This window comes from Vidua macroura, chromosome 6 (genome assembly GCF_024509145.1).
Source record: "Vidua macroura isolate BioBank_ID:100142 chromosome 6, ASM2450914v1, whole genome shotgun sequence".
NCBI classification, from domain to species: domain Eukaryota; kingdom Metazoa; phylum Chordata; class Aves; order Passeriformes; family Viduidae; genus Vidua; species Vidua macroura.
The window spans coordinates 16570665-16594699 of record NC_071576.1 but is presented as its reverse complement, the minus strand read 5'-3'; the positions used below and the strand labels follow the sequence as shown (position 1 = coordinate 16594699).

The window sequence follows — 24035 nt, the reverse complement described above, 5'->3', positions numbered from 1 at the left end:
TAGACAACTCTGCTATTAAATATGAAAGGCTGTTGTTTACATCACCAATGCTACACAATAAAACTTGGCCTAACATAACTTTAAGGCTATAGAATATTTAAAATATAGAAGACTTTCTCTGGAGTCCTTGTTAAAACAAACATTCATCTATTCCAGGAAGCTATGAACAAAATATATTTCTACCCCATTTATATCTAATGAAACTAATTTTCTGTAGATCAAAATACAGGAATTGATTCCTTCTCTGAACTGAAACTGTTGAAAGATTATATGGATGCCTGTAAAATCCCCTAACAAGCATATACCTTTTTGAGAAGCTTGCTGTATCCAGTAATTTTTCCATTCCCAAAATCATTAAATTTTATCTCCTACTTGCTAAAAAAAAATCTGCTGCTGGAAAAGATCTGTCTTTGGAATATATTATTTGTGCAGCAGTATTTTCACCTCCCTTGAATTCAGGATGTACCCAATTTATGTCTGAAATCATCTCAAGTCCCTTGCATTTCAACAAAAAGTAAATACATGCAATAAAATTATAGTTAAACCCCTCAATCACTCACCAAAATAACCCCCAAACTCCACAGATCACAAGACTCATCATAACCATTGTGATTCAGGAGCTCTGGGGCAGCATAATGAAGAGTAAAACACGGAGTCTTAAGAGGCTGATTATCAGGTGGCTTTAAACGAGCAAAGCCAAAATCAATTATTTTTATTTCTGAATTATCAGTTTCATCTGTAAATAGTAAATTCTGAAAAGCAAAGACAAAAATCAATATTAGCACTGGGTACAAAATTGGTTATAATTATTTTTCTACATCTATCACTACAGAAAATTTTCTATTATCTAGAGGAAAGGTGAACTGCAAGATACTGAGGGAAGAGAAAAACAGAAATAACAATACTCTGGGTTGTTAGAAATGTGATGTGTTTACCTGCTCCTGCATATCTGCAAGTCAGGGTACTTCTGAGATTACTAATGAAAATGGATACTTAGCACAGAACAGTGGAGAAAAGAATTCTGGGAATATTGACAAGAAAAAACCCTAAGATATCAACATGTTTGGAGATGGGAGAAATACCTTTTTCCTCAAACAAAAGCAAATTTTCTTAAGCTTCCACTTCCTTCTGGCATGTTGTGAACAACAGCTTTCATGTGTGGGGGATTCCCACTGCTCCTTCTGTCTGTGACTGAATAGTCTTTGGTAGTCAATGGCACCACAGTACTGCCATGAGGACAATAATGCACAAGAGTCATTTGAAAGCGAAGCATGGTGGTAAAAAGGTGTTAATAAGTGCACCAATAGCTCAGAGGTTTCACTGAGAGCTCTCTGGCATGGGTGGCAAAGCCAGTACAGATATGTGTTCTGGAAAAAACCTGGGACCAACAGCATTCAAGCACTGAAGGTCACCTAACAGTCCCACCACAAACCTACTCCTTAGACCAAGGCAGAGACATTGGTGCACTAGTCCCTGAGAATTCCAGCTTTACACACTGGAATTTGGCACTTTTGGACTTGAAGACAGACAAGTTGTTATCAGTTTGGAAAATACAAGGCAATCTGCTTCTTTTTTGTCCCCTGAGTATTTTTATTTGCCAAGAAAGATACAAGAGGGAAGCTAAGTCACAGAAAAACTGTCTGAGGCCAAGATAAACTATAAGCTAATTCTTCTCTTCCCTTCAGCTTCTGAGAGAAGAGCATCATTTTGCTATTGCCTTTACTGTTCAATTTATGAATGCTAGGAAAAGTCTCAATATTAGATATCCTATAGTCCTATCTAACCTCATAATACAAAAGGTGTATGACTCACACAAAGTAATTAATTTCAAACTCATTAACAAGGGTAAAAAATGATTGCTAGACTGCCAGCAGATCAATAAGGAGAACCTGAGACTATTCATTATGGACAAAAGAAAACAGCTGCTACAAAACAGTATTTTAGTATTTTTGCTTTCTGTCCTGCTGATAGAGCTCAATGCACATTCAGAGAAGTCAGTTTTTAATTGTTGTGTAAATGGATCTACAGGAAGCCTAATTTCAGCAAAAATATTCATACAACAAGGATAAGTGATTAATATAATAGTCTTTTTTCTATGGTGATGTTATAGAGGCTACAAGTAAATAAAGAATTAATAACATTGGTTTAAAAAGACCTTTAGTATGATAAAAATCAAATTGGTTATGCATGGAAAGAAAGGTACAGTCCAATATCCTACACCAGCTTCAGGTATTCCTGTTAATTAGGCAAATAAAGCATGCTTCAGAACCCTCCCGTCCCCTAGGTATTTACAGCTATATTCCACCTATATTTTAGAATACATAAACAACATTCTCTCACACTTGTTTTGTTGTAATACCTTTAGAACCCAGTTCACAGATTAATGATTACAGAAACAGTCCTCAAATCCTCTACTGAGATGCTCCAAATATGATCACATATGCTACACAAACTCTTTATTCCTATGAATTTTCTATTTTCTATCCAGTACTTTTCCTCTGTTTTGTAGACCAACATATGTGATCTAATTACTACTGATAAACAGAAGTCTTCCAGTCCATGAAATTCAAAGTCTCACTCTTAGTTACATTTAATCAGCCAGACTTTAAAAAAAATAATTATCAGTAGCACATTAGATTGCAAAGTTGACCATCAAAAAAATCTGACTGGAATTCTTAGAAAAGCAACAGAATTTCCTATATATCCTTTTACAGAGAAATTCACTAACCATATCTATATTGGGAAACCTACATATCCCATTCTAAGTTCATGTCAGAATCTAAAATAGTAACTTTCAAAACAAGCAGGAAGGAGACAAGCAAGTTAAGTCCAACTTTGTGGAGGCAATGGATTCTGCAAGCTGTTTGCTAACCCTTCATTACTTGACTTCCCAGACTTCTGTTCTTGAACATAATGTAGAATTGAAGACTGCCTAATTTACCATGCAGCTGAAGCTCGACTTTACTGTGCCTTAATATTCAAAGTGGCAATAAGATTCAGATGATAAGAAGAGAGAAAGAGAGGTTGGTTTCATCCTTTTACTAATTACTTGTTTCAAAAGTGATTTTCTTACCCTGATGATGTGATTCTTGGAAAGAAGTTTCTTTGATGACTTTTTCAACTCACACATTAGAATTTCAAAATAGTCTCTCTTAACTGTTTACTTACGACAGGAGCCCAGGACAGAGATTCTTTCAAACTCATCTATTTTGGATTGGTTTTCAAAAACAACTAGCAACACCTAGAAGACTTCTTTACCAGTTGAATTGGAATTACTATAAAATACCAAGTCTTTCCTATCACAGAAAGTATATTACAAAAAGATAAAACATCAGTTGGAATGGTGGATTATTTTTTAACTCCAGCTACAAAAGGAGCAGCTATTTCCTGGGGTATGATGGCTGTCATCACCCTACAATGAACATCCTTACTGGATGAATCAACATTAATCTACACTATTTTCAGGCTTGAGAAAACATACATCCCAACCCATTGCTGGCAAAAGCACCCAAGAAAACACTGGCTCCAAGAAGTAGAACAAAGCCAGTGGTCAATCTTATAACAGTAAACTGAATATTTACTATTATAGAAGGCACAATGTTGCTGCACAGCAAAAATATCAGAAAAGCAGTTACTGAAAAATAGATATTAATAAATAGTTTCTTTTGGGAAACTACTGAACTCAAATGACACATCTCTCTTAACGCTCATTTCGTACTTAACTGGGAAAGAGCCCTACAAAGGAAATTAAGATCAAACAGAAGATGGAAATGTACAGAAAAAATACCCAAGCAACCTAGCTCTGCTTATGAACTGTTTCAGACCATAAATACATACTAGTGAAAAATGCCCCCAGATAGGCAAAGAATGTTTTTGAACAAGAGTAGAGATAAGAGATTGCTTACAGTTACTTTTACCTATGAACAGAAAAATATCTACAGAATTTGCTAAGTAAAAGTGGTAACATCTAATCAAAAATACCGAAGTAGAAAACTCTGTAACAAAGGCTGGAGAAACAGATACATCACATTCCAGACATTTAATAACTTATTGTCTAAACACATATATGCAAGTCACTATACCTCAGGTTTCAGATCTCTGTGGACTACTCCTACATCATGCATATGGCTCACTGCTGAAACAAGTCTGCGCATAATGTGACTGGCTTCAGTCTCACTGAAATGTTTCTTTTTCTGAATGCGTTCAAGCAATTCTCCTCCCTTCAGCAATTCCATTACTAGGAATGTGTGAAGCTGAAACAATAAAAACATAGCATGTTAAGAAATTTAACATTACAAACCAACATTCACTCAGGAGTTGGGTGCTATTCTGACAGGTTCTCAATGTTTGAAGAAACAGCACTGCTGCTTGTAGTAATTAAGAAGACCAAAATAAAGCACCAAATCTCAGATGGCATTTTCCCATCAGTCTTGTCGAGACTGAAGAATGTCTTCCCCATGTGCACCCATATTTATTAACAAAATGCAATGCCACCAGCTAAATGTATAAATTTGTAGGGAGATGAAAAGGTTTTACTTAGGCTAACAAGTAAAGCTGGAAAAAGCAAAACTTTTGCTGCTTAAGCCTGTTCTGATACAAGGATATGTATCTATTAATATGCATAAGGACGTAGCCACTTAAATGTTACAAAATCCTTTAAAAGCATCCTGAAACTTTACCTCTGAAATAAAAAATTATCTAGAACTTGTGATTTTATCCCCCACAGAGTAATAGCCAAAACTACTCCATCGTCAGAATTACAGAAGATACCTTACCAAAAATTAAAGAGCTTTTTTTTTAAATTAAAAAAAGTAATGAGTTTTTAGAAGGTTGCTCTCTTCAAGGCAATCAATAAGCAGGGGCTTCCTTGATTATAAGACAACATTTGCACACAGTCAACTGCAATTCAAATGTCTTGCCATTAAACAAACAGCAGACTTCTCAGAACAAGGAAGTGATGTCAGCATTCTCAAAAGGCAATGGATGTAGGCACACCATGGCTTCTAGCCCTTCCCTTCCCTGAATGACAGTAACAAAAGTAGTATTTGCAAGCAGAGGAAAAATGTTCTGGGAAGCGACCAAAAAATGGAATTCAAAGCAATAGTCAGAAGGTGCACACTTTATATACCAAAGAACAGAAGCAGAGCTATGTGGACAGAAAACAGTAACACTTCTTAGAACAACCAAGATTTCTAGTAGTGCTTGAATGATGTCTTCTCCTGCAAATTTTCTTTATGCCTTGGGAATATCTGACAGGGAAGTTAGAAGGATAAAAAGACTTTTTTCACTAGAAAACTTCTGGCTCACCAAGAGACTGCAACCCAATATTATATGGTTGGAATACTAATGTAGAATTTGAACAGACTGGAATCGGAGCAAGTTAAAAACTGGAACTTCTTTTTATTAAGACAAACTGCAGAAAGGTCAAAACTAGAAGATTCCCATCAGTTTTGGTCTTCAGAATATTGTGCACAAATAATCTTAAAGGTAACACCTGGGAGCTACCAGAAGTAGCTAAAAATACAGTGGGTTGATTGGTTGAGAGCAGCCTATTCAGTGGCAGAGCAGTCTGGAGAACCATTTTCTTAGGTTTAGCATATTCATTTTACTCAAAGGAAACTGAAAGAAATGTCCTGTTCTACACATGTGCACTGATATTGCACACATATGTAAAAAGAGGGTTTTCTTGTCATTAAAAATTACAGTACAGACACTGTATACTCTCAGTGAATTTTGAAGTGCTCTACATGAGCTCTCTGCTGGTCCCAGTACAAACAGCATGAGGGGGATAGACTGGGATATGTGGAGAGGTAAGAGACCCCTTGTTCCATTACAAAATCCATAGACCAACATAGAACAGTCTAGGTTGGAAGGGAGCTGTACAGGACATCTGGTCCAAAACCCTAGCTCAAACCAGGGCCAACTTCCAATTCAGATCAAATTATTGTTTATTTGTATTACGTTAAAGGAAAAAGACAGTTAAGATATCTAAATAAACTGATCTTAATAGATTTTCAAATACACTCTCTACTTTCACATTTGGTAATCCGGCAAACTATTTGGTTATCTCCATTAAGGTACTAATGTATAGGAAAAGATACTAGATATATAATCCTCATGTGCAACATTTCTAAATTAATTCACAAATACTGTTTTAAGATTTATAATGATTCTGGGGGAAAGGTGATAACACATTTCAATATCATAGATACAGAACTTGGGCCATGAACAAATTGTATGATGGCAAACAAAGACAAAACAGAACAATGAACAGAATTCAAGCCTCTAATTTTTTCACATACTGTTTTGATTTGCTAGAGTAATTGCAAAATTGTTAGAATGCGGGATTTCTGCTTCATTTTCTATACTGACTAGACAAAAGCCCTAGGAAAAAAGTTGCCTCCACAGTTACAGAATGCTTAAGTCCAAAAAGTTCTTTGGAAACACATAGCAATATGTTTGGTAGGTGCTGATTACAGTTTCTTCAAAATACCTGGTCATGAAAAACTTCATGTAACTTCACTACATTTGGATGTCCTTCGCAGAGCCTCAGAGCTGTTATTTCTCTCTGGGTGTTGGCTTCCATTCTGGAAAAATTGAGCAGTCATTTTGTACCAGTTTTACTGAGCAAATTGCACATTGAGTGTTATTTTTTAACTGTTTGCAATCCATATTTTTTTACTACTACAACCACTTGAACACAATTAAATGCATATTAAAATTAAGTGGAGAAAAACTCTTCTCATAACCCTGCAATTTAGTCCATTAAAAAACCCACACCCAATTCAAACAATGTTTTTAATGCAACTGCAACTTCCTACAGCAAAAGCTGAAGTGTTACAGAATAGTTTCAATCTAAAACAAACCATGCCCTTAGTCCAGAGCAATTTGACTTCACCTTTGTTACTACCAATATTTGTTAGTTCACCTTTATCTCGGCCCAATCTTTTTCCATTCTTAATGGGGACAAGTACTTCCAAAATTATATGGAAACTATGAACTCTACTAGAAAAAGAATAACATCATCTATATATGAAATGTGTTATACAAATGAACCCCTAAACAGAGCATTGTAGAAATCTGAAATGGAAAAGAGACCATTTCCAGAGAAAAATCATTGCATATGTTCCCTTTCAAGTACTGAAATCTATAGCCATAAAAAGTGAAAATGCTGATTGTTATAAAAACTACATGAATGGTGACACAGCAGAACATTTTTTTCCACTAGTTAGATATATTGATTTACTTTTGGCAAATAATGCCTGAAAATTTCTGCCAAAACTCTCTCTGAGAAAGACTAATCCTATACTGATTTAGAGAATAGCTTTACAGGTAACAGATACAGATAGAATCTCTCATCATATATTTTCTTAATTTTTGGTTGCTTTTTTTTTTTTTTTTACCTAATTAGGATGAGAATCACAACGAGAATTCTGTGCAAGAGAACTCTTTCTGTAGGCTTCATATAATCAACAAGTAAACTAAGCTGTTCCACCTCCATCTCTGCTGCTGAAATTTTTTAACTGAAAGTGACTTCTGGTCCTTAAGGAATTAAAAAACCTGACTCACAGAGTCTTTCCCCCTAAACTTCTATCAGAAGCAGATGAAAAAGGTTCAGTATCATGAGCACAAATCTTTGAAATTTGTATGTGAGCTTTTCTGAATACTTCCCCCTCTGTAAATAGTTACCATCTCAGATTTTAAGCAACCCTGTGAGAAACAAATGGGATGTTCTAAAACAGTAACTCAAACAGGTTTACATTGTTTCAGTGGTCATCAGACATACAGAAAAACTGAAAAAAGTAGGCTGGGGGCAGGTCCAGCATTATTTAAAAAGCGACACCACAGAGGAACTGTTCATCTGAACTTTCACCTCAAGTATCATGAAAAGGTTTCCTGAGATGTAAGATTCCCTTTTTGGGCATATTTGCCCGGTAGGAGTGAAAAACTAACTTTGAGGCAAAGAAGTTGCTAGAAACTTATTATACTTTTCCTTTTAGCAAGATTTAGTGGTGTGATCCTCAGAGCAATATTACTCACAGATTCTAATTCAAGTTGGGTTTTGGCCAATTGTTCAGAGTGTGGGTTTACTGCTAACTCTAAATACTGTACAAACATGCTGACTCTGCTCACACCCTGCAATCCTAAAAAAAAATTTCAAAAATCTCTGTATACCGATCACGTCTTATGTTCATTTAGCCTGAGCCACCAAGATGAAGGAGAAAGAGCAAAAAATCCATGAGTAATGTAATTCAGGGACATAATTTCTAGAAGTTAAGTTCTAGGGGAAAAGTCAATACTGGTCTGCTCACTTATCCAGACACAAAACACACATTATGTTGAGATGGGAGCACTAACCTACAGCTCTGCTGGTACCACAGAAAAAACTTGTGAGTGTAGACACATGGCAGAGATCTCCACATTAAAATACCCAATGTAGGTGTCTACCACACACCACTTAAGGTCTCATTATAACGAGTGAAATTCCCATGAATCCATCTTACAGGGTGAACTAGTTCACTGCAACATACATACCTAGAGTAGGATTCAGTGGCCTAAGCATAGGAAGGAAGAGCCTGGAAGATGACATCAGCCATGAAGACATCTACAAAAAGGTAGTAGTCACAAGACTGATGGGAACCAGAGGACAGAGAATACACCAACAGATGCTAAAATGGCCCTGTGTAGATGTCTATGTTTAAGTTACTGAATCCCACTTCTAGTGCAAGAAATTTTTAGGCAGGCTTCCACTAATTTAGCAGACCTCAGAAAACTAACTCAGACACCTACACTTCAGCTTTCTGTTCTTGAACCTGTCCTATTCAAAAAGTACATGATGAAATGACAGACATTTAGGTCTGGCAGAGAGCTTCTCCTAGACTCTGGAAAAACAGAGGTACAGCCAAATGCCTTGGGCAAGAGATCACTGAAATGTCATTCTCACAGCAGAACATTTCTACTCTCCTGCCAGCATTCTGCAACACACTAGGGATGTACTTACTAATGAACTCTGCAAAATGAAGGCAATAATCCATCTGCTACTCAAAGAATCCCTTATCTTTATTCTTCTCTGAGCAGAAACTCCCAGAGCTATCAATTCGGGAAGAGAACTAGATGGTACCCAGGTACAAAGCAAGTCAGCTGCTTCCATTGTGGTGTTCTCTACAGAACATCCAGGAAACAAGATGTAACTTACAATTCCCATTTTATACACACACATACACACTTAGATCTGAGGCAACCCACACTGCAGACCATTCCTAAAAGCAGTATCCTAGGCAATCAATTGGGTTGCTTAAGAGGGAGCTAGCATAAGCCTACATTCAGTTCACTTAAGTCTCAAGATAGAAGAACCTTATACCTTTACTTTGTTAGGAGCAAAATTAGGGGAAATAATGGTAGAATACAACTGGGAACCAGAAAAGTACTCTCTAGTTTTCTTCTTGTGTCCCAAATAGAATAACATTTTATTTCAAAAGACTCTCAGAATCTTTTAATGGTCATAAGGTTACAATAAGTTTCTGTAGATTCATAGAACAGGAAATAATTTTAAAGTTATTTTTCCACTTTTAAAAATGTAGTGAACATTATTCTACTCCATGGGTGACAGTAAGCAAAGAAAATATTTTTATTGTCTTATAGAATATTTATACCTTTTGCTAATTATTTTTACTGCATACTCTTGGCTAGTTTTCTTGTGTAAGCACTTTCGACAAATGGAAAAACTTCCTTCTCCCAATGGTTTCTCTTTCAGATCCAGTTCATAATGATGATAAAATGGAGAGTCCTGTTAGAAAACTGTCTGTATTTAGTTTTGCAGAATACTTTTAGTATACACAGTCAAAGACAAAGAGTAAAATTTCATGAGAAATTTTCATCTATATTTAAAACTGTAAAAGAGCTCTCTTTTTATTAAAATATAATCTTAAATTTTACTAAATAAAATGCATAAATATTATTCTAACAATCAAAGATTAGAGCTTACATTACATTAAACAAATATAATCACTAAATAAATCATTACTATTACAACAGTTGAAGATACAAAATCTTCAGACAAACAGGATCAAAGATGGTCATACATACATTTAGCCACAAAACTATGTGCTCATTTGAGGACATCACAATAGCATGTGCTCTTATAAGGCTTCACACAACTATATGGTTCTTTTGGGTAAATAAAACATAGATGGAATTATTATATAATAAAGTAGCTTCAGAAATATCTAGTGTTTGGCTGAATAAGAGCTATCAGGAGTCATATTATTATTATTACTACTATACTTCTTGGTCTTATAGTCTTCTGGAAAACTAGACAATCATCTCATTTTTCAGATTAAACTTCAACCACTTCTTAATAGTACCACATGCAATATGGATCATCAGATGCTTGAATCATCCAAGGAGCCATTACAGAGAATTGATAACTGAATGATGACTATTTTGTAATCCATAGCCTAGATTATGATTGCTGCTTGGGAAGTTATACACAGTTTTAATTTAACCAAATTAATTTAAGTCTTGATATTATTATTACCTTCATCATAGCACTTCTGGCAATAGTTGTAGTTCCAGGTCGCTCATCCCCCACATAAAACTGAAAAGGATCTACTGTAGCTGCATTGCGTTTAAACAAAATAGAAGGTGCAACGAAAGAATATCCCTATGAAATTAAAACATCAGAAAAGGGTATAGCTTGATATTGTTGCATATAAACTACCATAATACATATGAAACAACAGAAGTTTCAGAAAAGTTTTTCAATAAAACAGAAGTTTTGTATCATAATAAAGAAATTGTTACTTTGTTCAATATGAGTAAGTACATTTCTGGAATTAGTTATACGATCCTCCACAGTTAGAGACAAAAAAATAATACTACAAGAATTCTAATAAATGCTAATCTGGCTCAGCTACAATTGCTTTACAATGGTGATAAAGGCTTGTATTTCAAACTAGCCAGCTTCCCAGGACACCTTAAAGTTAAGGCATGAAACAGTTTGTATGTTGTGATATAAGCATCAAACAACTTTAAATGGATAAACATTATATCAATGTGCGTGGGCAACGATGTGCCCAGTTTGAGGATCATAATAACAAGAGCTGTGACTACCCCTGCAGGGTGAATCAGATGTTATTAAGACACGCATAACCTGCTTGATACAGTCACTGTGAATCTAATAAGATCCCAAATATGACACTACATTCCTCTACCCTGAGGATTAAGCTGCTCAAAACCAGACAATAAAAAACAACAAAGGGAGAAGAGAAAGCAATCCAAACTGCTGCTCTCCTCTGCAGTTTTGGTACCAAGTTGGTTGCATGTGAGCTGTTTCTGCCCATTTGACATCCAGACTGTAGTTCTTTAACAGCATGGAAGGAACAGTAAGGAAAGCTTTGTTACTCATCTGGAAACATCAGTCAAGTAACTAGAGAGCTCCTACAACACGTGGAGTTTCAGCTCACACTTTCTAAAGGATTACTTCCACTAGCATATAATATGGAAATGGGTGAACTACATTGCTCTTGTTGAAGCTGGCAGCCCAGGCTGATGGAGTCAAGATGACAAGACTCCTAAGGTATAAAAAAAATCAATAGACTGACTTTAGTCCAACAAGTAGGACATTCAGCTGGGAATGGAGAAACAAGGAATTTCCTATTTGCCGTAGGACTGTTTCCACCTTTCTCATTTTGCGATTGTTGAACAAAAAGCCCTGGGAACTGGGACTAGAAGTTACACAATTAATTCCAAAAACTTAACAGGCAGGAGGTGAAAAAAAACAAAAGCTATCTATACATTAGGAATTGTTAAAAAATAATTTTCTTTAAAATATTAATTTGAGTTTTTGAAATACCTGAAATATTCTTTCGGAAGTCTGAGGGGTTGCTGCAGGAGAGTATGTTGGATCCATTTCTGTAAACTCTTCTGCAAAATTACTGACATCCAGTTCATCTCTGATTACTGGTTTAAATGGAGCTGGTATTTTTTTGGCGGCTAAGTCCTCCCAATTCATATTCTAAGCAAAAAATGGGAAAATAAATTGAATTAAATGAAAATTTTACAGAAAGCTATTGGAAAGAGTCTTGTCCTGACACACAGTCCTAAATCCCTTTGCCATTTTCCACAGGCAGATGAAAAACATTTAAATTATGCTCTACTAATTTGCTTAAAGCCAAGCAGTATCATACTTATTTGTACATAGACAGAATCCAAAAAGAAAGTCAATTAAAATGGAGGTGTTCCAAACATTTAGCATGATAGTCCCCGAATTTCTTCCTCTATTTCAGAATAAGCAATATTTAGATTTTTGAAAGCCACAGTGCATGCATGTAGTATCTTCAACTTTTCATTGCCAATTTCTATGCTTAATTACTGATGTCAGCTTTCAGAGCCCTGAGAGCATAAACCTCCAAATTCTTACTTGGAGGCATGACTAGAAAGAGGAAGCATAGAAATAGCAGATATGAGAAAACTGCCCTGTTACTGTAAAGGAGTGGAACTGAAATTAAGTAAAGAATAGAAAGTGTTATACGATGGTAAAATGCATCTCCCAAAACAAACAGTGAATTAAGGAAGTTTAACTCTGTTTAACTAACTTAACTTCAGAAGCACCATAAATACATCATTTTTTTTTTTCAAAGAAAGCACACAATTTTCACCACAGTGGATAGAACACTACAGATATTGTATGCAAATCCAGTCTTCATCATGATTTGAAAGCAAATGTTAATACACTGAAATCAGAACAAAATTAAAATTTATTATACAAGACTAAAGATTTAATTAGGCAAAGGAAAATAGAGGAGTTTGGTGAATTTTATTAATATTCAAATTTTACTAATAATTCCAGTGGCAATCTTTAAAAAATCCTCTCAAACAAAAACCCAACAGACAACACAATTTCAGTGCTTTACATTAAACCTTCTGATTTCAGCAGTGTGTTTTTAGGCTTCTTCAAGTAACTGATAGATACAGACAGAATATATTAAAAACCTAGCATGCCCTTCTAATACACACAAATCCATACATACAAACACATGGATATTTTTACTAACTTGAATGCAACTAATAGGTCTCTAAGTTGTTCTGTTAATAGAACAGAATTTCCTTAGACTTTGATTTCACAGGCACTAATGCAGAATAAGTAGGATCTGGTGAGTTTTGTTGTTTGCTTTACCTGGAAAAAGGGATGCTGTTTGATTTCATCAGCATCAGTGGGCCCACAACCTAGCCTCTTCTTGGGGTCTTTCATTAAAAGACGCTGAATTATATCCTTAGACAGAGCACTCATTTCCTGTGGATAAGGTGGCTCGCTTTTTAATATTCTCCTTTAAAACAAACAAAATAACAATGTGGAAGTTACTTTAAATGTTGAGAGTTAAAGAGATACCATACTAATGGAAGCATTAACATTACACTTAAACTTCTATTGTACCTAGGAGGATAACAAATATGAAACCAAGCTTTTTTTAAATAAAGGAAGGTTTAAGGAATTGCAGACATGAAACAAACATCTGAAGAGAAATTATCTAACTCAATCCACAAAAGGAGAACAAGCATTTCACATGCTGAGTTTACTATTTAAAAGAAATCTCATAGTTGCAACAGATAGCTCCACAAAGAAATCAACTTGATGCCTAATAGCAGTCAAATCAAAAATAATTCCAACAGTAAAATGTATTAGAAAATAAAGAAAAAAAAACATATTTGGGCCATTGGAGGATTGCCTTCACCCTCTGTGCTGTGCACAGTGCTCATGCCCTTGTCTCAAATGACAGCGCTATAACTGGAAAAGTTTTAGAGAACAGTAATAAGACTAATCAGACACAGAATATGTTTCATAGAAAGTTTTATAAAAAGATAGAAGAACAGTTTCTCATCAGAAAAGACCCCAGAAACAACACACTGTTTCCAACACAAGAATAGAACTCTCCCTTGGAGAGACATTTTAAAACAAAGTTTCATTCTCATATTTAACACCAGACAACCATTGTGCTACATGAGGGAGTAAAATTATCTAAAAATAGCTAAGATTACTTCCTACCTAGGTAAAATAAAAGAAGGACCTGGATCCATTTAAACGATGACTTTTTTTTCCCCTAAACTCAGAAAGATAAAACCATGCTTTCAACAGCTAGTGAGCAAGTAAAAAATTGAATTCTTTAAGCCTGCTGCAATTGGCAAGTTTAAGCATATTTAGGTTAACCCATGTAATTTCTGGTTAGAACAACCTTGCTATCAAGAAAGAAGTTTGTACCAACTCCTATCTCTGTAGCAGTAATTTCATTATCGGGGCAACTGTCACTATTTGGTTTCTGTTTGCCTGCTCTATGCTACCCTCAGGGAAAGCTCCAAATACACTCCTGTTCTCCCAAAGGCATGCAGCAGTCACCATTGCCCAGAAGGTTCCACACGACTCAGGGCAACAGCAATGTTCTCAAATGCTCTTAAAAGGATCATAACATTCATTACAAACTGCAGACACATAACACTGAAATGATCCAACAAAGAAATGGCTATCAGTGGAAAGGATTTAGAAACCACTGGGTCTTATGAGTATAGGAGTAACACAAGAGAGATGAAATCCAGTCTGAAATGCAATCATATAACTGGGAATAAGAAGATTTCAGCTATATAGCTGGGAGGAAGAACTACAAATCAGAGGGTCATCAGTTGAAAGTCACAGAAGAGGAAAAGGAATTAGATCTATTAGAGCAGCACTGGCATCAACAACAGGAACCCAAGAAAAAGGAAGAAGTATTTTTTTGTTCAGATGGTAAATTATCCCCTCCGTTAACCAAGATCTTCTTGAAACATCAACAAGAATAAATTGTCCATATGTAAGAAAGAACAACAGAAGCTAAGTTAAGAAAAGGCTTTTTCAGGAAACAGGAAGACTGGGGAACATGTTCAATATAGGAAACTGTAAGAATTTAACTTCTAAATTTATCAAAATAAAAACTGAAATACCATAGGACTGCTGTCTATAAATGCATAGCATAAACATCCACCAGAACATAAACAGACTGAACAGCAACACAGTAAACTTGCCACAACTAAAGAAAGTAAGTTATTAGCTGTCAGAGCACAGATGTTAACAACCTTGTAGTTATTCAAATTATCAGAAATACTATTATCTTAAAAAGCACAGAAGGGCCTACCAAAATAAAGTCAAGTCCTGTAGAATGCATAACTAAAAAGTTTCCTATTTTTTGAGAAACAGTATCTGTAAAGTTCATTTCAAGGCTTTCTCTAAAACAACAAATTGTTACTCCTTCAGAGCCCCAGCTAGTAAATGCTGGGAATCAAAATTACCGAATTCAACCAGGTCGTAAGTAACCAAACTTTTAACCTTAAACAGTCAACCAAACTTTTAACCTTAAATAGGGCAGAAAGAGGTAACTGAAGTTTTAACTGCAATATAACAACCAAGTGGGTGAAGTCCTAAATTTAAAGGACTACTCTCTCCCCTGTATTTTTTCTATTGACTGTCCAAGTTTCCTGTTTGCTGTAGTAGAGAAGTAAAAACCAATAAACAGGCTTTAATCTCCCAAGAAATTGCCTGAATTTGTAAAAGTAGTAAAATAAATTCTCTAAATAATTGAGGTATATTTTACCATCCATTACAACTTCAAATATCAAGTGATTTCAGGTGAGGGTCAGAACTAGGACAATACCTTCCAACAGAAGCAAGAATATTCTTAGTTTGGGGACTAGAATTACAAGCTCCAGTGCTTTTACAGAAGTACTAAAAACAAACCTTTAAAGTGTGGCGATTACGGAATGTAACAAAAAGTTTATATGTAAAATATAAAAATGGTATAGTTCATTTCATTTCTCTAAGTATCATATTCATTTCTTCTCAGATTGCAAAAAGGGCTAGAAAAGATCTTTTTGTCATGTTATACACTAATAAAATAAAAAATATTTGTAAGAAAAAGGTGGGAGTAGGGTACATTCTGACACTTTAAATCTGCAGTCTGCCAGAACAACCTAGCAAGAGCTGATAAAAAAGTATCTCTAGCTAAAGATATCTCTAATGTATTAAGATTTGGAATGTGATAATTGTATTTACATATACTTTGGTATTTCATTTGACTTCCTTTTCAAGAGTAAACATGCAACAGGGCTAAGTATCTGCAAGGCTGTGGCTCCTCTGTAGTTTAAACAAAACAGACCTTTTGTAAAGTCAGTTCTACCAGCTAATAAAAGCTATCTACTTACACTGTCATTCTATTGAACAGAACTGGAGCACATAAAATGTTACCATGGCAGCACTTTCTTCCTAAATTTTAAATTAACAAGCTTTCACAAAACATACATTATGGCAAAAGGATCATCTGTTAGCACATATACTTCACTGCTGTGAATCTTACCTAGAAATCTCTGCTTGGGAATTCTTCTCTCCATCGACTGTAAATGGTGATGCTCCAGTTAATAATTCATACATAAGAACACCAACACTCCACCAATCAACAGCCTATAGAACAACAGTAATTATGTATGTTATGATATGCTGAAGTAAAATTGTTAACAAAAGAAGGAACAGAATGACCCATATAGAAAGCAACTAGCATAGGAAGAATGCTCTAAACTACCTCTATACAAATACAGAGGCAAAATGGGATACAACGAAGCATAAACAACTGTGGTACCGACTGAAGGTATTTTCTGTGATAAATTAATTTTACATTGAAATCGCTCCACTTAGCTTCTTCAACTAATTTCTCAAGCTGAACTCTTCCTACTGACTGCTAAAGTTCCTTTTGTTTTCCCAACAGAATTCATTTTGATTTTTACCATTGTGACGTGATATGAATTCTAATACATACTCAAAATAACAGAGGAACCTAAGGCTTGCTAAGAAGTAGTGGAACTTGAAGTTTTATGAGCTTGAGAATGCAATTAAGGAATGTTCAAAAAGCAGAAATTAAGATAACAATCCGCAGTTAATCCAGGCACCTGAAAATGCTATGAAATCATAGAATGGTTTGGATTGGAAGGGACCTTAAATACCATCTTGTTCCAACCCCCTGCCATGGAGGACAAGGACACCTTTCACTGGATAAGGTTGCTCAGAGCCCCATCCAACCTGGCCTTGACCATTTCTGGGTACTCAGCATTCAAAACTTCTCTGGGCAACCTGTTCCAGTACCTCATCAGCCTCACAGTAAAGAATTTCATCCTAATATTTAATCTAAATCTCTCCTCTTTCAGTTTGAAGCCATTACCTCTTGTCCTGTCACTACATGCCCTTGTGAAAAGTCTCTCTCCCTCTTCTTGTAGGCTCCCTTCAGGTACTGGAAAGTCACAATGAGACCTTCTCCAGGCTGAACTCAATTCTCTCAGCCTTTCCTCACAAGAGAGGTGCCCCATCCCTCTAATCACTTTGGTGCCCCTCCCTCCAGGCGTGTTTCAACAGGTCGGTGTCCTTCCTGTGCTGGGACCCCAGAGCTGGATGCAGCACTGCAGGTGGGGTCTCAGCAGAGCAGAATGAAGGAGTAGACTCCCCTCCCTCACTCTGCTGCCCACTGTTTCGGATGCAGCCCAGGACACATGTGGCTTTCTGGGCTGCGAGTGCACATTGCTGGGTCATGTCCAACCTCTCATCCACCAGCACCCCAAAGTCATTTTCAGCTGGGCTGCTCTGATCTGTTTATCCCCAGCCTGTGTACATACCAGGAGTTGCCCTGACCCAGGTGCAACACCTTCCACTTGGTCTTGTTTAAACTCATGAGATCTGCATGCCCAGTTCTTGAGCTTATCCAGGTCCTTCTGGATGGCATCCCATTCTTCAGTTTTTGGTGGTTGTTGTTAGTAATACCAATACCAACAACAACATCTTTTTAATGTTTAAATATTTGGATCACTATTTGTCTGTTTAAGTTCCTGAAATCTTTCACTTAGGTAGTATCTGCTTCTATCAGATATTCCGAACCTGACAGTTTTTCAAGGAATCTGCTTAAAAGCACAGCTCCTTCCTGTTATTAGATCTATGACATTTCCAACCTTGAACACAAATTCAGCTAGTTCATGTTACATCTGTTTGCTGTTTCATACAGGCAAAGCTTTCAGGAAAACCATGTCTCCAATATCCTTCTGCTGCAATGGATCATGGGTAAAACAGTGGTTTTGCTTGTTAAAGAACTTTAGTAAGGAACTAGCACAAGCCTTGTTCCTCCCACTTTGCCAGTTTACTGCATTTTGGTTCCTGTTACTTTCCCTGCTATCCATTTTGCATGGACAGTTCCACACGGTGCAGGCACTGTTCAGTTATGGTCATGCAGTGCCGCTGCTGCACCTCAGGGGCCTTAGAGAGATGGACTGTGGTAACACATGGGATATTTGGCTTCCCATATACTAATCATATTATTCATATCTGTCATACCTCATAACTTCCAAAATACTTCTTTCTTTTAAAAGGAAGGATGCTACTATGAATAATAAAGGAAGCAGTTTAGTCCTCTCAAAAAAACTAATTACAGGTGTTTGAACTTCTCAGGTTTACAGCCATGAAATCTGCAAATCAATGAAACTTCTGTTTTATTTATGTTCGTAATATTAATACAATACAGGAAGTCAACTAGTAAAATCATGACAATTTGTCCACATATTTTACTTGGTTTTGCTTCAAAATACACAGAATCTGATGCTTCATATATTCAGCCAAGAGTATCTAGAAGAACTACCTCATGAAGTCTCTGTACTGTTACTAATTATCTTTGCAAATAATTCTCAGAGAAAAAGACCAAATAATTTCTTCTTGGCATGTGTTTTTCCAAAAGAAAAGGAGGATCTGCAGAATCAGAAATCCAACTTAAAAAAAAATACTGTAATACTAGAGCAAGTCCTTAAGACAAACACTGCAATAATCTAGGAGAGATTATAGATGATAAATATTGATTAATGAGAGCACAGCATACTAAAGCAATCTCCTTTTCTCTTTTTGCAAGGTCTTAGAGTTGTTAGATCTGAAGTATGAAATACACTAAAAATCTGCTAAAATTAGTGTATATGACATTGTCAATGGTTAGGTAGTGATTGTGTGGTGTAAACTAGCATAACATACATAACTGCAAAATCACCCCATTGATCAGCTAACAGTTACTATCAAACTGTGAAGTTACTCCTTACAGAATATTGTATGACTCTGCATGACATCTGATGAAAGTATCAGACAGTCCCAAAGGTAACACAACAGTTTCCTCTTTAAGTCAGTGACAAGATTGAATTTGTAAGCTTTGAGAAGCCAGAATCATAATTCAAGGTGACTGAGAAATTGGAGAGATGCTCTGGAGGTGACATGACTAAACTAAGAGTACAGGAAAGAGCTTCAATATGTAAGTTTTTTAAATTCCATTTTTAATAGCAACTGGGCAAGTAGTACAGTAGAAAAAGATGAAGAGGTTATAGTGGAATTCAAGGTAGGTATGAGACAATGACTAAAGAAAAAGACAAAGCATACTCTATTTTATCTGCAGTAGAAGAATCAGGGAGGTCATTCTGCTCTACTTCAAACTGCCAGATCCCAGCTGTGCCCAGTACAGTGCTCCCTAACTGAAGGTAAACTCAGACCAAAACAGACACGGAATGCATAGAGAAGGAAAAAAAAGAATTTTCTCAGGGAAAAGTCAGACTCTTCCAGTTCTTACACAGGCTGCTATAAAAGGAAGCACAATGAACTACATTCCAGATCCACAACAGAAGGACAACTCAACTCAGTCTACAGCAAAAAACCACAGAGATTAAATATTCTCCAAAACTTCCCAGTATAGTGAGCAATCAGAATAAGTTATCTAGGAATATTGTAGAATTATTTTGGAGAGTAGGGTTTTTTGTTTGTTTCAAAAATCATCTGTTAATTATTGTCTTGATCTTTTCTATCACTTACTGACACTTTATTGTGCAATAAAACTTGAGTCACAAGCCAAACAATTTTACAATATGAGAACACTTATAACATTAATAGCCCATCCCATACCTCAATAAAGATAACAGATTACTCTGATGTCCAATTTAAAATGCATATCAGAATTAGCCACAAATAATTTTCCACTCTGAACTAGTTTTTTATGCAAAGGCAAATAAGTGTTAACTAAGTTTATTGTCCCACAGCATATTTAGAACAAATTTTGAACAGAACACAAATAAGCCTCAATACCTTTATAAATACACCTTTTACTTCAGATCGGAAGAGGAAAATACATCAACATACAATTGAAGACTCAGAAAACAATCTATCTTAGGACAACCTTAAATAAAACATACTTAAATAAGATAACATGTTATATTTTACAAAAATCCCTCAAGCTGAGCAATATGTTGACTGAAGAATTAATTTATTTTCAGTAATAAACTTAGAACATACCTTATCATGTCCTGTGTCTCCCCCTCTTACAATATCTGGAGCCATATATTCTATTGTTCCACAGAAGGAATATGCTCTCTCATTCTAGGAAAAAAAGAATTATATCAAACAATTATATTCTACAAATAATATGGGATAGATATGGCTAACAGTTCCGAGATGCTGGCAGCAATTCTTCTCCAAATAGCTCAGAACTGCTAGCTAAATAATATTCCATCATATGTAGTGATGTATCACATAATGCTACAGAATATTTAGTCTTCTATGAAAAAAATAAAATGTCATAAGTTTGTGTTGCAGTCTAAGATAAGCACACAAAAATTAATCTACTAATATTTAGAAAAACTCTCCCATAAGGCTAAATTATCTATATATTCCAGAACTTAGCAAGATTCCCCAGCTAACATAGACATACATTTTGAAGGCTGCAATACCAATACTCTAGACAGCAAATGAAACTTTTCATTAAAAAGGGAATTACTTGTAGGATGCACAATTTGACTAAACTGGATACAAGATCCTTTGAGTTCCCCATATTTAGGAATTCATTATGACCTCTAGAAAAGTTGTTTTCTTTCACAATAAACACATATATAAAAAACAACATTCTCTCAAGAAGAGACTTGGAGGAGGACAAGACAGAGAAGGGGAAAGGCAGACAGTGTTGTAAATTTAATTTTATTCTATACACTGAATTATTCTCTTGTTCAAAACTAAGCTGCTTTCACAGGCATGTATAATTGTTCCCTGGTAGCGATTTACCTTTGAGGTCAACATGAGGTCATGCTGTACCTTGCTAATGACGAAAGCACATGTGTTTGGGCCATGCAACATTGTTCCTCCCTTATCCTTCATGCTTCTAGCATTTTGGGGAGAGATCCTGATAGGTCCTTTAAAGAAGAGTGTTCAAAAAAGCAAATATTTCAAAAGTCAGGTTTTACATTTGTAGATTCAGGTTTGGAGTTTAAAACAGGTGCTATATAAGAGACTACACTAATGAGAAGAAGCTTCTAAAATTAGAAATAGTGCTCTGTACTACCCTAAGGCATAAAAATTAAACAGTCCAGCAGCACATTATTAAACGGTATTTCTTAAAATACATATACTGTGACTGGTTTTTTGGGGTAAAATTCTGAGTTCAGAATACTTAAAAGGCCTCATTTTATGTAAATATTAGCTTGAAATATTAACTTCTGAGACAAAAGCATATAATAAAGAGCTTTTAATTATTCCACTTTCTTTCGACACAACTATTGTTTCTCTTTGATAATTTGTTCTAGTACCTGTTATCTTAAAGAAATATAGTGTGATAGAAAGCACAAACAAAGAAAAATGTCAGAAATTCCTAGCCCTCTGTCAGAGAATCTAAACTTATTCAATCTCTGTTCTTTTTTCCTTCAGCTGGGAGGGCAGGAGGGAAGGACGAAGGGTGAAAAGGAAAAGGAAGGGGAGTGGAAAACACAGAAAGAAACTGCTCTTCACTTCCTATCTCTCCAAAGAGTAAAGATAATGCAGCCAAAATGAGATATCAAGACAACTGTCTGAAAGCAAAGCACTCTGACTTCAACTATAGATTGACACAGATTTGCCTCCATAAGGTGATGTAGAATGTTCTGACTTCAAAACAGCTGAAGCCATAAAATCCAGATACTTCTTTGTTAGAAAGCTTTGTTTATGCTGTGGTTTATTAAGTTACAAGTTTCATCAATTACATCTAGCTGTTACTTAAAAATCACAGGTTTTAGAGTATGAAGTTTCATTAGGAACACTTAAATTTGTCACTGTTAAATATGCCTCTTACAGGAAGTCATTAATCGTTTCTGCTGTTATACACGAGATATGGGTTTAAAACCATTTTCAAAGAACATTATCTCCATTAACAGTTTTATTTTCTGTCATTTTCTGGTCTCCTGGGTGAGTGAGAGACATGGATATAGGGGAGAGCATCCAGCAAAGAACCATAAATATGATTCAGGGAACCTATGAGAAAAGGCTGATAAAGCTGGGACTGTTTCACCTGAAGAGCTCAGGGAGGTCTCATCAATGTACAAAAATGCCTGAAGCAAGCATGCAAAAAAAGAGGGAGCAAGGCTCTTTTCAGTGATGTCCAGTGACAGGACCAGAGGAGGAAACACTTTTTTACTGTGAGGGTGACTGAGCACTGGCACAGGCTGGCCATGAAGGTTGTGGAGTATCCCTCCTTGGAGATATTAAAAAGGCTTCTTGTGGGCAACTCTAGGTGACTGTATCTGTGCAAAGGGTTGGGCAAGATGACTTCCAGCAATCCCTTCCACTCTGTGATTCTGTCACAAAATGCCACAAAAAATGATATAAATTGTATTTCAACATTCATTTTGAAACCACAGCCAAGCCTTATTTTATACTCCCTCCAAATTTACATTTCATTCAACTGTATAACATAAATCAAAATTCCAAAAGCCACATTATTAATACATGTTATGAGACGTAAGACAAGAAAGGATGTTCTTAAATAACAACTGAACTTGAATTACCTACAGGTGAATGCTCACTGAACATGCACATCTTACAAATACTTGAGCGTAAGAATTTTTTGAAGCTACCTGAAAATGTAGAAAGCATGTGTGTTTTTTTCCTCTAAGAAAGGTCTTACGCTTTGAGTTACCTAATGACCTCCTTCGCACATTAACAGCAACACAAAAAGCAAAAGGATCAAACTCCATTTTGCTTCGGAGACTAATCACATTCACCATGTCTACAGGAAAAGCCTGACTGATGGAGAAACAGTCACTGCTGTCACAGAAGGATGTGTCCTTTAGGGCATACATCCTAGCCTACAGTAATACAAATTCAGTTTCATATTTTTTACAACATATGCAAGGGTAGCTCTAACAGTGATTAAGTCTTGCAACTGCTCAAAGTTGCCTTTCTTCCTCTGTTAAAGGTACTTCAAAATTCCAGGCTGCATCAATTAGACCCTCTCTGGGCTATATCAGTAGTATTTTGAATAGCATCCAATAGAAAGGAGAAGATACACCAAAATTTCTAGAATACAGAAATCAGTATCATCATTGCTCCTATTTTGTACAGGTGAGAGCATATGTAATCAGAGTCCTGAAAGTCATAACTTACAGCTTTGCTACAAGTATAAATAGTGAAAACTTTCCCAGGATACCAATATCAGGGCCTTGAGCTTATCAACAGGCTCCACAACCTCTTTCACCAATCCTAGGAGTTAAGGCATCTCTGCTTAAGACCAATTCTGACAAAATGCAGCTGAGTACCCTGTGTAGAAGCTCGTCAAGGGCCTCCTCCACTTTCAGCTGGAAGCTGGAGTTCAGGCTCCAGCATCAGCTGTGCTGTAGGTATGTCTGTACTTGGCTGGGTATCTCACTGATACTGATCCATCAAATTCATATCCTGACTTGTCCTCAAGCCCCTCTCCTTACAACAAACTTTTCTGATAACCACTGCACTGTTGCCAAGCCTGTTTTTCTGGCACTAGACTCCCTCTGATCTTCTTGCACCACTGGTCAGTGAGCACATGGATCCATACTTGCTGCAGTCACCCTTAGATCACACTAATGCAGGGAGCAGTCTCTCCATCCTGCTGCTTCCTGACAAACTACTCCACAGCCACAGTTCCTCCATGAACAGCTAAAAGGACTGAAGAATTTAAGTAGTTGAA

General features: G+C 36.1%; 1 protein-coding gene across 7 annotated transcripts in view; it reads right to left on the bottom strand.

Moving 5' to 3' along the window:
- The window catches only part of RPS6KA5 (ribosomal protein S6 kinase A5), a 64913-nt gene that overhangs the window by 7199 nt on the left and 33679 nt on the right, over positions 1-24035 (bottom strand). For 5 of the 7 annotated variants that reach the window (XM_053980132.1, XM_053980138.1, XM_053980133.1 and 2 more), the window contains 9 exons: positions 20369-20452; positions 16377-16480; positions 13178-13328; positions 11855-12016; positions 10538-10663; positions 9654-9787; positions 6494-6587; positions 4083-4253; positions 561-752 (listed from right to left, as the gene is read on the bottom strand). In XM_053980132.1, the coding sequence (XP_053836107.1) occupies positions 561-752; positions 4083-4253; positions 6494-6587; positions 9654-9787; positions 10538-10663; positions 11855-12016; positions 13178-13328; positions 16377-16480; positions 20369-20452 (1218 nt within the window). Of the gene's footprint in view, positions 1-560; positions 753-4082; positions 4254-6493; positions 6588-9653; positions 9788-10537; positions 10664-11854; positions 12017-13177; positions 13329-16376; positions 16481-20368; positions 20453-21130; positions 21259-24035 lie in introns of all 7 variants that reach the window. The other 2 variants (XM_053980135.1, XM_053980136.1) reach the window with 2 other exon arrangements.